The sequence below is a fragment of the Haplochromis burtoni genome, unplaced genomic scaffold, assembly GCF_018398535.1.
Source record: "Haplochromis burtoni strain Fernald_Lab_line unplaced genomic scaffold, NCSU_Asbu1 Contig_684, whole genome shotgun sequence".
Taxonomy (NCBI): domain Eukaryota; kingdom Metazoa; phylum Chordata; class Actinopteri; order Cichliformes; family Cichlidae; genus Haplochromis; species Haplochromis burtoni.
In genome coordinates this window covers 41,685-56,122 of record NW_024583045.1, presented here as the reverse complement: position 1 = coordinate 56,122, position 14,438 = coordinate 41,685, and the positions used below count along the sequence as shown (strand labels likewise).

Below are 14,438 nucleotides of genomic sequence, written 5' to 3'. Positions count from 1 at the left end.
GCAAAAGAGAAGTCTTTTAAAATGAACTGCTCGTCGTTTATTATTTTAGAGACTGCAGTATTTGTAATTGTTTAACTGCATACATTAGTCTAAGAGAAATAAGCGGTTTTAGTGAATTTATTAAATAGATGTAATGTCGAAAACATAACTTTAAAAAGAGCTGTCAAAGGAGCTTGCAAAGAAAAGCGTCTGGACTTCTTTAAGTTACTTGAAGACGTTTCACCTCTCATCCGAGAAGCTTCTGTTGTGCATGTTCGGAACCACGTATCTTTGCGAGCAAGTTTTCTCTGTAATGAGCATAAATAAAACAAAACTGCACTCAAGGCTCACGCACAGGCACTTGAATCACATCCTGAAGTTAGCTGCTGCTCAGGATGTGAAGCCTGATATTGATGAGCTGGTGAAAGCTAAAAGATGCCAGGAATCAGGAGTCAAATAAACTATGCAACCCCACTGAAAGTGCTGCATGAGACACCCTGATGTAGTTCTGTGATCTGTGATATACTGCTGTGAATCACTAAAGCACTGTGTGTTTGTGTGTTCTTTGTCCTCAGAATTTTCAAATAACTTGAGATGTTTTATGATCAATAGCTATGTTGTGCCTGTACTATTTTGAACATACTGTCCACGGGCTCTAGATTTATTTTTATGTTGATCGTATTAAAACAAAGAAAACAATCTGAAGTTGTTGTTTTTAAGTTATATATACAATGATTTTACCAGTCCGGCCCACTTGAGAATAGACTTTTCTCCATGTGGCCCCTGAACTAAAATGAATTTGACACCCCTGGTCGAGCACAATAGTGATGGGATTTCCGGCTCTTTTTAGAGAACCGGCTCTTTCGGCTCCGAACCGGCTCTTCAGGTTGTTTTGTTGCTTTAATTAATTTATTATTAACAAAAATATAAAATTATGCACAAAAGGAATTACTAATGCAAAAAAAAAGTGGTTTAATTTATATATGTCTATATATAAATATTTACGGTGGCCCCTAGAGACAAAACAAGTACAAACTCCAAAACACATTTCTAGCCTGAACTGAACTTCCAAAACAGAGCTACCTAGATCAGCGGTCCCCAACCCCCAGGCCTCGGACCGGTACCGATCCGTGAGTCGTTTGGTACTGGGCCGCAAGAGTTGAGGCTCAGGTGTGAAATGTATGGTTTTCAGGGCTTTTCATCGGTTTTCAGCGTCATTTTGTTATCGTTTTTATCCTTAACTCTGTTTTCCTGGGTCTTTTCATGTGTGTTATGAATAAATCTTCTTTTTTTCGGTACCGGTACTAGTTTTATTTTGTTGTATTTATTCGCGACACCTTAAAGGCCGGTCTGTGAAAATATTGTCGGGCATAAACCGGTTCATCGCGCAAAAAAGGTTGGGGACCGCTGACCTAGATCACTTAAATTACACAATTGAAAGCATATGTGTGTTGTTTGTGTATTTATACACAGGCACTCGTATATATTCAAATAATTTAAAAAAAAAAGTTAATTTACCTGTTACGACACACCAAATCCGGTCGTTGGTACTTCCTGGCTTGTGTAGGCACTACGTAACAAAAGCTCAACACTGCGCCCAGCATCCTGGAGCACTTCTGTTGTCTTTTGTACGTGTTTTGGAGTTTTTACGTGCTTCTGAGTTTTTACGTGTTTTGAAATTTGTACGTGCTTTGTCTGTAGGGGCCATCGTAAATATACTTCTATTTATTCACTCCACATAAAATAATAAATAAATTATATAATAAAAAAAACAACTATTCACATTTCAACTTTTAACTATTTAAATTTTCAGCTTTTTCCTTTTAAACAAATTTAAAGTGAAACAACACAAAACACTGCAAATCACAACACAATTAAATATAAATTAAAATATGAAAACAAAAAGAACATGCACATTCTCTGTCATATGGGTCTGCATGAATAAACTTTCTGAATCCTTTATAATCCACAACTGATAATAGTTGTGGATGATTACTATACCTTTCTAATGTGACGTTGTTGTCCCTGCCTCTCTCTCTCCCTCCCGCTCTGTTCCTGTGCTACTGCCAGTGTAACTACCGCCCCTCCCCCCTCTTCCCAGCGCAATGGCATGCAGAGTGAAGCGGAAAAAACGTGCGACAGAGAGGGTGAGCGAAAGAAAAAAAAACAAACCACAGCTCGCGATAAGGAGCCGGCTCACGTCATTCACGGCTCTAAGAGCCGTTTCGTTTGCGACCGACACATCACTATAGCACAACACCTGGAGCTAAGGGGGCAAAACAATCACATGAGTGCTGCTGTTTGACTGAGGAAGAATAAAGTAGTCGTGGTAAACCAATCACATGACCACTTAAAGACAAAGACACAAAGCAATATATACCAGTTTATAAATATTGTTTTTTGTCTGATTTTAGATCAATTGTGTTAATACAGTATGTCAAAATGAAAACATAACTGTAAATTCAGACACGTGAGGATGTGCTGAAAAGACTGATACCAAACAAGGCAAAGTAAATCGTTTTTAAAGGTGAAATGTGGAGGGAAAATCAAAAGTAGTTAAAAATGGCCGATTATACCCTGGACCCCAGAGGGTTAAACGTTATTTTTAAAGTAACGCAATAGTTACTTTTCAAGTAATTAATGACTTTTAGAATACTGTAACTCAGTTACTAACTCAGTTACTTTTTTGAAGAAGTAACTAGTAACTATAATTAATTACTTTTTCAAAGTAACTTGCCAAACACTGGTGGTCATTCAGTGGGTTTTTCAGGGGGTCAGAGGGCAAGAGGGGTGAGGGGTGGATTCCTATTCATTTTCTCTGGCAGTCACTTTTGACCGGGAACGCCACAGATGTAACAAAGCTGATTAAAACACTCAAAATTCAACGAAAGCGGTGCTCATCGCTTTTATATGTTCAAGTGCATAGTGTGGAGGATGTTGTAAGGCCTTGAGGCAACCAGATGTAAAACACAATATTTATCAGTCTTTAGTTTGTAAATCAATCAGATTTGACCTGAACACGACAATAAAACAAATACAAATGCAACAGACTGTGACAGCATCATTGTCACTGCCGCTTTATATAAATAAGACTTTATTTACAGATGTGTGCCTAAATAGGTTTCTATCCTTAGTTGTCAGTTGGCGACAACTGAGTACTACGTAGTCATGGAACAAATGACACGTCAATGTTTTTATAATGTGAGGTTAGCGTGTGTGACCTGAGTAAAAATCAATCAAATATTACGGGAGTGGCTTCGGTACCAGGACGGTCCTGCCTATACCAGGTTTAGTACCAATCGGACTGACTGTAATTTTGACCCATAAAGTGCCCATTCCAGAAACACAGATACAGTTTGTAATTCTGCGTCTGTACAGCACCACAGTGCATTTTAAATAAATCAGTCGAGGTGTGATTGAAGCACAAACTTTCAGCTTTAACTTAAGTTGAAGTGGGTACTTCAATCATATCAGGTTTCTCAGATTTAGAGTCTGCCGTGGTTGTGTGCACAGGCCAAATTGGAAAAATTTAATATGGTGTTTAGCGCCGCTGCAACATTATCATTATTAATACTGTGTGAGTTGCCCTGCATATGACAAATTGTCTCAGGGTGTTTAATCCACTGAAACACAAACAGCATTGTTCTAATAATGTATATCCTACTACAGTAAACCTTTTTGGAAAAAGAATTATGAGGTGAATAAAACCTCAGCATGTATCAAAATGTGCAGAGTAATTGAATGGGGACAGTGTAAACATCTTAATCCCTCCCTGCACTTTTGTAAAATTTACATTCTTCATTGTGGACCAGTAAGCTAACAGCGGACATAAAGATCATATTGAATCATTAAAATGATTGAAATAGAAAAACTCTTCATCGCACTGTAGTAAGAAGCAGGTGTTTAACATCCACTTTGTGCTTGAATTTGATAAGATTTCCATACGTCCAAAAGCTGGTTAGAGCTGTGCAGCAATGTTGTTATGACAGAAGTCCAGTAACAGTTGCCCGTGTCTGATGGCTTCCAAATCATAAAGATATCATTACGAGGAGGATCTGTCAGTGGAATACCCAGATGTTTCATGCACAGTCCCACATACACATCTTCAATGTAAAGAGCTCTGACATGCTGAGCAGCCTCCAGTATCTTCCTGGTTAAATCCAGAGAGAACACATAGCCCAGTCCAATGGCGTAAGTTGGATAGACTGACTCGGGGAAGGTGGAAAACGGCAAAAACCATTTAGAGTTTTGGTCTCGAAGAACAGGAGCAAACCTTACCACGTTTCCTGTCAAGTACAGATGTTGAGGGGCCTTTAAAAGCATCCCGACAAGGTTGTGCACATTGAGGAACGTGTCGCTATCAATCTTCATGGCATAGGAGGTCTGGGGGCAATGGGTGCTGAGCCATTCAAACATAAGCATTGTTTTGATGGTGAGGTTATGGTAGCTGTCCAAGAAGTCACTCTGGAGAATGTCACGATGGTCCCGGCTTTCACGTAACAGCTGAGAAAGTGAAATTGAAAGCATCATTTAATAAATTAATAATTAGTAATGATTCTTCAGTTAACTCACTCACTGATACAGCAAACATGATACATGTTTGGTAGAGTGGTCTGAAAAGACTAAATCAGATCAAGCCACATCGAAATCTTATAAGTAAAGGAAGTTGTGTTTGTACTGGATTTTCTTTGGCTGCTTGGAATCTGATCCTTCTTTCCTTCCTCTGCGCCGACTCTCTTGTGACTTTTCTAAATCATCTGGTGTAGCTCATTCACCCTGTACTATGTATTCCTGATAATAACAAGAAGGGAAATGTGTGGAAAGTTTACTACAATGGACTGAAGCCACTCACTTGTTCTTCAATGGTCTCTGCTCCATTTTCCTCTCTGGACTGTCCCAGTATGAAGTAGTGGCTGACCACTTTGCCCTGCACCGTTGTTACATTCCCCCACGTGCTGCGGATCATGTGACGAGCCTCTCTGTTGTGGGGTGCAACCGGGATCATTAGAACCAGGAATGGGCTTTCCTCCCGACATCTGTTCAGTTCATCCAATATGAAATGGTACTCGTGTGGGTACGCCACAGTGTACTGCAAGGAATAATGAGACTGAGATCTGTGCAAGCAGAGAAGGCTGGTGATTTTTGTGCATTGTACTTGATAATACTAGATTCATATTTTCTATTTGAATTTTGCATCTTTTCTAAAATGAGCTTCAGAATGAGAGATAAAATATGTATGTTTTTAAAAAAGAAAGAAAAAAATTCAAGTTAATCTTCTCTTGTCCAGATCTGACTTGGCTGTTTGTGCCGTCTGTGAAAACTAGTATAGCAAATGTACATAACACAGTCAGCGTTATTTAAGTTTTCTTTATTAGATGGGAGGAGCTGTTAAAATAGGTCATGTAAAGCAGGAAATCAAACCAAACCAGGGCCACAAACCAATACTGACAAAACCCACTCTATGTTGAAAATGCAGAAATCAAGTCTCTGATGTTACAGCTGAATAAAATGACAACCCTTCATTACAAACTTCCCATATTTCTTCTCTGTTCTCTTGTTCAGCTTCAATTTTGTCACCTCAGTTCTTCTGAAGTGACGAGGAAACTAAGAAGTTGTGACTGAGGCGAGGCCGACCTCAGCATAGAGCTTGTACTTCTCAAACTCTAGTACAGGATCCTTTCCTAGCAGACAGATGCTCTTCCATCTTCCATGCTATAAATTTTGTTTGACCACCCCATTTCAGAAAATTAGAGAACCCTGAGCTGCCACTAATAAAACATATACTATGTGTTTAATTAGCTAAAAGAAATCGTTGATACGTCACAGTCATAATAATTATGAACATGTATTTCTTCAAATATTTTAAATATAAATGGATAAAATGAGATGAAGAACATCACAGTAACACGACTACATCATGATGACTTTAACTTAACTAGTTAACTAGTTTCAGTTCAGAAAAACATCGAACAACCAACTGATCACTTTTGTGACTAATTTGTAGAGATAATATTGTTAGTGTTGCCTTTGCACAGATTATATGGAGGCCAGTGAATATACTTACCTCGTCAACTAGAGGAGGTACACTGTCGTGAGAGGTACTTGAGTTTGGGGTGGATGTCCTTGGGTTTAAAGACCATGATTCTTGGAAAACGGAGCTGTAGATCACTAAAGTCCCGACCATGATCAAAGCCGCCACATACCACAAGCATCTTCTAAATTTTATCCACGGAGTCCTTTCACTGCAAAGAAGTTAAAGTGATTAGTATTTATCAGCACTGCAGAAGCACTTAAGAGTATCCAGGGCAGTTCATTTGTTCTGCATTTTGTCATGTTACAGCTGATTCCAAAATGAATTACATTCATTTATGTTTTTGATTTTTTAATAAATTTGCATGTACTTGGGGTACTGTGTGTACAATTTTGAGGTGAAACATGATTTCCATCCATTTTGGAATAAGGCTGACACAATGTGGAACAAGTGAAGGGCTGCGGTGAAGCTCACTGTTGCTGGGCTGAAATGAGAAAGCACTTTGACTTTTGCTTTCACATCAGACACATGCCACCACTCTAAGAGTCACTCTAAGAGAGTGCGCTTTATTGTGGACTTAACACAAGTTAACTAAGAATTTCTGCTAAACTCTATCAAATTCTACAAATTACAATAATTGAACTGAATTGAGAAAAAAGCTTAAACATACCTTAAGTTTTTTTTTCAGGTTATTTAACAGAGTGTGTGGTACTTAAAAAAAACCTCACTTCCTGTTCTCAAGTCAGGGCTCTAACACATAGAAATATGCATATACATGTTTATCTATTCCCAATATTGTTACAACGACACAATTGTACACAATTCACATGTGACCCAACCATCACCACACAGCTGACAACAAGCCACATAAACTAATTACACTATTTTGTTTTTTACTTGAATTTTATAGTTTCAGATTTAGAGATAAAATATTGATATATATATATTGTTAGGGATTTTTTTAAAAAAAAAAATAAAGAAACAAACAAAAAAACAACAAAAAAAGAAAAGTTAATCCTTTCTCATGCAGATTTGACTTGGGTATTTATGCAGTATGTGAAAATCGGTATACCAAATGTACATAATGCATAGTCATTTCACTTAATTAGGACCTGTAAAGGAAGAACCAAAACCAGACGCAACAATAAATACTGACAAAACAGAGGTTTCTACATTGCTAAAGGCAGAACAGAAAAGAAACCCAACTTCTTAAGGCAGGAACCAAAACTTTCTCTGATGTTATAGCCTATAAAACGGCAACCCCAGAATCATAACTCCATCTTCATTCTCACAATTACTTTTTGTCAGCAGATTAGACATGTGACCAACCCATCTCCAGACTGCTGACAACAAGCCACCTAAATAATATCTGGTCGTAAACTAACATTAATGCAGCTAATTTCAGTATCGAATGTCCTAAAAATGAGACTTCCCCTTCGACAAACATTTTAATTGTATTCTCATTTCATGAGAGTTTATTCACAAAGTGTCCAAGTCAGTTTAACAGACTCATTGACTTTGATGTCGTTTTACATCCTCCTCTAGAGTAGATAGACTTGGACACCCTGCATATTGACAGCTGAGGTAAACAGGTGATTGACAGCCTACACTCACAACAGGTCATAGGGCGATTTTGAGGTAAAAATATCAAAATATTGTTTAACTGACACATATCCTGCTTTTACTCCTGATTTATTTCCAAATGTTGATATCATTCAAATATGTTTAAATTTAGACGGCACCCCATAACAGTCAACGTGTATAAAGACAGTGTGTCTTGCAAACATCACATTTTATTTGTTTGATATCTGTTGGCTGACTAAACTGTGTTTCTCTTACAGTGGTCACCAAAGCTAAGATTATGCAATGCAGTTGGGAAGGCTAAGAAAACAGATCTGACTGCAATCTGTAATCCACTGACATCTGACAGTGAGATTTTACACACTGTAGCTTCAAGCACAATCAAATTGTGTCTAGATTCAGATGAATTTCTTTTGTGCAAATTAAGAAATATTGTAATTACATTAAAAAAAACAAAAAACTGTCTTATTTATTGGGACATCAATTTTAGGATGCTTCCTTTAATTGCATGATATAACTAAAAGTTATCCTTTAAGCACTGAGTGAAGTCCTTGTCATTTGTTAGTCTTTTCTGCGTATGGCAGTCAGATAACCGCAACACTTGCAACTTCCTTGTAGACTTGTGTTTTGTGACCACAACTATTTTAAAGTTTCCTGTTTGTAATGTAGAACCAGATGATACATCAACATATTTTCATTTGAAAGTTATCTATACATTTCTGAATATAATTCTTTAAAGTTATATGAAGCCCCAGTGTGTCTCAAGAATAACTTATATTTTGTTTGCAAGAAGTCATCAACAGCAGCTCAAACAGTCTTATGAGTCTTAGGCTATAAAATCTTGATAACTACCAGGTTTACTGTACTATTTAGGGTATGGGGAACATCAACAAGCTTGCAATAGCAGAGTTACAACAACCAAAAGTTGAGGAAGTTACTATAAGTGCACAAAATATATAGGTATGTGCCACCTGCTAATGTCCCTAAAGGCATTTATTCAGTAGTTAATCAGCAGAATGAAAGCAATATAAAAAGACTAATGTGACACCCTGACTACTGCTCACATTTAGCTCTGAAGTGGATAGAAACAAAAAGTCATCTGCAGATGTATTTTGGACTTTTCAGGCTAGTCATTTTTAGTTTATAACTGAAACTAAGGTTATGTGGTTTAGCAGTGTCTCACTGTCACACCTCATTGCTGACAAGTACTGGACGAGTACATATTTATGAAAACAAGAATTCATTCCTACATAGAACCACTGCTCAGTTAAAGAAAACGTATTTGCTAAAATCCAGAAAAGGTTAACAACTGTATATCGTTTATCATCTTTATCACTTATGTCTTTTCATATAACTAGCAACAAAAACAAACAAGTACACAGCAACAGACAATACAGCATTTCCGTTACATGTCGTGTGGCTCCTTCAAATGAGAAATTATAACAGCTAAACACAATTTGAAGGGATCGTTTGTAAAGGCGTTCTAGCCTTTTCATTCGAATCATTAATCTGTATTTTATAAAGACAACCAGAGACATGGTACAGTGTTCTTTTACAATATTTGGTTTACAGTGTTTGTATTACAGTCTTTGGACAGCTTGTGCATGACAAAATTAACTGGGGAGCAAATGTTTAAAAACATGTTTAAATATATCACTTACAAAACAGGTAAAAAACATATTTAATATTTTTTTTATAAAAATAAAAAAGGTAACAAAATGAAAAAAAGACAAATTCGATAAATGTTAAAAGTAAATAAACATAATGCAGTAGTTTTAAATAACATTATTACTAGAATATTATTATAAAAAGAGTTTCAAGGCATTGAAGCAACAGCAGCTACAGAATGACTTTTGCCTTTGCTGCTGTTTGCTATCAAAGCCTCAGCAAAGATTACAGTCAGTAATTAAAAATGATATATTTATACATTGCTACTCAAGATGTAATAAGTCTAACTAATCCATGTCATAGCTGGACATAATTTCCTATAAGTAAAACATTTTCCATTTTAGGACCACAGTGTGCCTACAGTCTGTTTCACATTTTATGTCAATATATTTGAAGTAAAACAAAGAATTAGACTTACCCTTTGGAAATGGGGAGCTCTGACATTTTCGGGAGGTGAAGAATGGATTATTTGATCAACTTCAGTAACTTATGTAAATGCAGAAGTTGGCAAATGAGCTCTTCGTGTTGATCTGCCTGTGTGGTTTGTGTTGCACAAATGGGTCATGACACGCTGTGAGCACCCTTAGACAGTTTCTGCTCTGATGTCATGTCCTGACAACTCTTGATTATCTGTGGATATGCTTTTAGTGTTTGTGCGTGTTTAGGCACAACATGACTTAACATGCTGTGCATTCCTACCAGTTTGAGTACATATTGCCCCACTGCAAAAGCAAAACAAATGAGATCTCATATTTTTAAATAGGTTTCTCAAGCAAATGAAAGTTGATTTAAAAACAAAAATTATTCACAGGGACAGTGCCAGTCTACTTTAAACATACAATAGTAAGACAGATCCTTCAAAGCTCTGACTAATCTCTACCCTTCAATTTCTATCTAAAGGACTGGAGAAAGTGGTTTTCAGCATAGAAGTGTCATGATTGTTTGTATGAAACTGTTAGGCAAAACTAAATGCTAGACACTAAACACTAGGAGCATGGAACTCGAAAGCCGAAACATGAAACCTGAAACATCAGGCGGGAGAAGAACTGGTTAAAAAAGCTGCAGCACCCCTGTTAACAACAGAGGAACCAACAGCTCCTCCCCCATTGCATTTATTTCTCAGTTGACACAGCCACACACACGCCATCTGCTCGGTCAAGCCAACATTTTCACCTCCCCCGTCCATTTTTTTAGATGTCAAACAGAAAAATCAGAGACAGAGGCAGGTCAGGACAAAGCAAGGATAGCGGTGGAAACTGATACAACTGCAGCAGGGTTGCACACTGAGCGTGAGACTGCACTGAAAGGAAAAAAAAAACCCAATAAAAACAAGGTGGTGTGTTTGCAGTTGTGCGCCATAAACCTCCTCAGGCAGGACTAAATGGCAAAATTGCAAATTGCTCCTGTACCTACAGAGACAGGAATGCATGCACCATGTATTATAAAACTCACTGGGGCCTGACACAATGTATGAAAGGCAAATTTTGACAAAAAAATCCACAACATTGCTGCTCAAACATTTTTATTGGGTTGAAACAGGTCATGTGGTCTCAACCTACAAACTTGGCGAACCTGATAAACCATTTTACAAAGGACTGGTCACCCCACATATTTCAGTGGCTAAACCACACACAGGGAAATGGGGGCCTTTGGGCAATTTGCAGTTAAGTGTGACAAAGACTGGGAGCCATTCCCAGGCTGCACTGGTATACAGTGTTTACCATTGCTGGGGTCATATGTGTCTTTGCTAAACTGTACAACCCTAGCAACAACGGGGCAAAACCAAAACTGACAACCTTTTAAAGTTACGCTAACCGGGGCAGAGGGTACTTGCTGAAATCCCAGAAATCCTCAGTAAATAAGGCGGTTCTTCCCTGAGCGTGTGTCAAACCAACACACCTTTATAAATGATTTGTCACCAAAAGTATTTTTCTGTAAATCTCTGTTATCTAACCCTGATAACAGTTCTGTTGCTCGCAATAAATCAATTTATGAAATAAAACATACTGAGAAAATATTGCTATGTTTATTGGAATAAGCACACAGGTTTCCAGCTACTTCGGGCTCAGCTAGCTTTGGTTTTGCTCACTGCCCTAAAAATCGTTCGGTTAATTAAGTTCTCTAGGAGCTTGTGCCATCAGGTTTATTCTACACACTGTCAAGCAAAACTAGAAGCTAGTATAGAAGAAATTCCCCTCTCGCCCCTGGGAGCGGTCTTTAAGTTCAGATCCTCTTGTGACAACAATACTTTCAGAGGAAAACACACTGAGATGGATAACAACAAAATAATATCTATAAAATAACATCCGCACTCTTGGTCTTTATCCTTCAAATTCAGGTCCTCTACCAGAGGCCTGGGAGCTCTGGTAGATGGTCCTGCGCAATATATTTGCTGTTCCTAGGACTGCACTCTTCTGGACAGAGATCTCGAGTGTTATTCCTGGGATCTGCTGGAGCCACTCGCCTAGCTTGGGGGTCACTGCACCGAGGGCTCCGATTACCACTGGGACCACCGTTACCTTCACCCTCCACATCTTCTCGAGCTCTTCTCTGAGCCCTTGGTACTTCTCTAGCTTCCCGTGTTCCTTCTTTCTGATATTGCTGTCTATTTCTGTCATTCAGTATCGCTACATCTCTCACCACAACCGTCTTCCTCTGCTTGTCCACCACTACAATGTCTGGCTGGTTAGCCATCATCAGTTTGTCCGTCTGTATATGGAAGTCCCACAGTCCCACATTGAAAAACCCAGACAGATAAGAGATAAGCTTGATGTATTAGCAGAAAAATAAAGCATTTTGTAAACTACAATGTGGTAGTGTAGCATAAACAGGAGGGAAATTATAGAAAGGATCAATAAACACATTCTGAAATGTAAGCTATTCAGCACTTTTCAGTAATCTGAAGAAATCTCTCTCTCGCTCTAACCTGTCCTCATCTGTCCTCAGACCTTGTGGCTCCTCTGCTATCCCATATGGAAAAGAAATAGAAAAAACTTATAAAAGACTTGCATCAGATGTGGCCTACTTCATATAGTGAATCATATAAGGCTCATATGATTTACTCATGGAAGTGGCCACTTTCATATATTGTTTTAGTATCCAAAACATACAAGTTTCATTTATATAATTTTTCTAGGGATCTTATATCTGTTTTCACTCTTGTATGCTTTTCACACAAGACAGATACAAACTTTATATCTTTATATAAGATTTATATAAGATTTATATATATCTTTTCCATATGGGATCAGTTATCCAAAGCATAGAAGTGATAAAAAGAAAGATGATCTTTCAGTCTTGATGATTGCAGCACCCAGCAGCACAGCATAGGTGTTGTGGGGGAAAAAAGCAGTGATCATTTCGATGTAAACTATGTATCATTTATTGGATGTGACTGTTACTGATTATCTTGTTCAATATAGCGAACGGCTCTTGAGGGATTTGCACATGGCGTCACATGCAAAATCTTAACTGACTGTCAGACACTCAGACTGAGTGTCTTTTTATTTATTTATTTATTTTTTACTGCAAATGAGTTAAAGTGTTATTGATCTTCTAAATAGCACTTAGCTGTCCACTGCTGGATCAACTGAGAAACATTTTGCCTCTTCCTATCTCAGGATAATGTGGGCGTACTTGCAATAATGGAGTCATAAGATTACCAAGAAAATAAGCTTCTGTTAGGAATGCTACCACAAACTGAATAAGTATTACTGTAATGAGACAGAATATGTAGCCTTATTCAATAAAGTGAAACCCAAACTACTCTTCACATGTAACCCAGAATGGAAACGGATACATATTATTTGTACCCTTAGGTCCATAAGTTGTTGTCACTTAATGTCAGATACTTACACAGTATTACATACATTTACATACAAACATTACATTAAAATACATTTAAAAGAAATGTTATTACACAAATAGTTCACAACAAGAAAAAAAAACATGAAGTAGATCTATTTGAAGTCAAAAATAAAGGCACATAAGTCAGTAGTTTTACTAATATTATTACTTTGTTGTAAAATGAAGGGTTTGTAGGCATCATAGCATATCCGAGTAAATATTACGGTCACTATATAAGGGGGTATTATATTTGTGCACTGCTACTCAACCCATTAACTGGCTGTAATATGCCCTGCTATGGAGTGAATCATCCAGACAAGCTTTCCATTTAAAAACCACAGTGAGCCTTCAGCCTGTGCTATACTTTCACATTAGCATGTTTGAAATTAAAGGAAAAATTAGACCTACCCTTTGGAAACTGTGTTCTCCGGCATTTTCAGCAGGTGAAGAATGATTTCTGGTATAAGCTTTAGTACAAGACAAGATCGGAATAATTTCTTTTTATTCTGTAGCAATGCGCTTGTAGAGGCTCAGACCAGACATACTTCCTCATTGAGACCAGAGGCTCAGACCAGCCACAGACCACTGTGAAGAAATATCAGTGGCATTGTAATGAGCTGTAAAGATCAACTTTACCAGATATGTCTGGATACGAGCTGGAGCATTTCTTTTTACATAGATTTACAGACACCTTGTCTTTTTTTAAATTTTGACTCATTGCTATCTAAAGCAAATATGGAAGATACATCGTGAAGAAAAATACAACAATAATAAAACCTTTAAAACTGCTTCATAAACAGTCACAAATAAAAGCTCTTAATTAAATAAACAGTGGGATCGATGGAATACCTACCTCCCAACCCTACGACTTTTTTTTGTTCTGCAATTGCTGAATTGATGTAAGTTCAATCAGATAAATCCAAGGAAGGAAATCCCAGAAAGCTGATTCTGTTCATCTGGCTGTTGCATTTCAGTAGTAGTGACTTCTTCTGTTTTCTGGTGAGACGGAACAAATGAACAGAATCATCTTTCTGTGAGTTGAGCAGTGTTTCACAATAAGAGTTTGTCCCACTGATTAGACTCGACGAGACTTTTAATGTGAAAAAACTTTATTGCAAACAAAAGAAAAAGCTAGCTAGCTCATAAGATTAAGTGCACCCCCCACCCCCCATTTAAATCAACAATTAAACTAAAAGATTAAAAAAACTCATAGTGCTTCACCATAGAATCCATATTTAGCTATACTTTCATGCAGCACTGTATTCTATGCACATACAATTGGCTCGTGGTCATGACTGATTTAGAACAACATTTTAATCTAACGTGCCATTCT

General features: G+C 37.5%; 1 protein-coding gene across 2 annotated transcripts; it reads right to left on the bottom strand.

The window, feature by feature from the left end:
• Positions 1-3,662: 3,662 nt before the first annotated feature.
• LOC102292260 (beta-1,3-galactosyltransferase 2) lies at positions 3,663-14,097 on the bottom strand. 2 transcript variants are annotated; one of them, XM_005949584.3, is made up of 5 exons: positions 13,959-14,097; positions 13,514-13,690; positions 6,044-6,221; positions 4,832-5,068; positions 3,663-4,482 (listed from the first exon to the last, which is right to left on the bottom strand). In XM_005949584.3, exons 2-5 carry the CDS (start codon positions 13,537-13,539, stop codon positions 3,883-3,885), a joined length of 1,041 nt encoding a protein of 346 aa, XP_005949646.1. In that variant the 5' UTR covers positions 13,540-13,690; positions 13,959-14,097; the 3' UTR covers positions 3,663-3,882. The 2 variants fall into 2 exon arrangements, with proteins under 2 accessions (XP_005949646.1, XP_005949645.1); XM_005949583.3 differs by lacking the exons at positions 13,514-13,690; positions 13,959-14,097 and adding an exon at positions 9,678-11,727.
• Positions 14,098-14,438: the final 341 nt, after the last annotated feature.

Bases quoted from the DNA above. Each gene is read 5' to 3' on its own strand.
- LOC102292260 (XM_005949584.3), bottom strand. From the start codon at position 13,539: ATGCCGGAGAACACAGTTTCCAAAGG. The intron at 6,222-13,513 runs GTAGGTCTAATT...ACTTCTTTGCAG, and splicing joins GAGAACACAGTTTCCAAAGG to TGAAAGGACTCCGTGGATAA. The intron at 5,069-6,043 runs GTAAGTATATTC...TATTCCTTGCAG, and splicing joins TACCTCCTCTAGTTGACGAG to TACACTGTGGCGTACCCACA.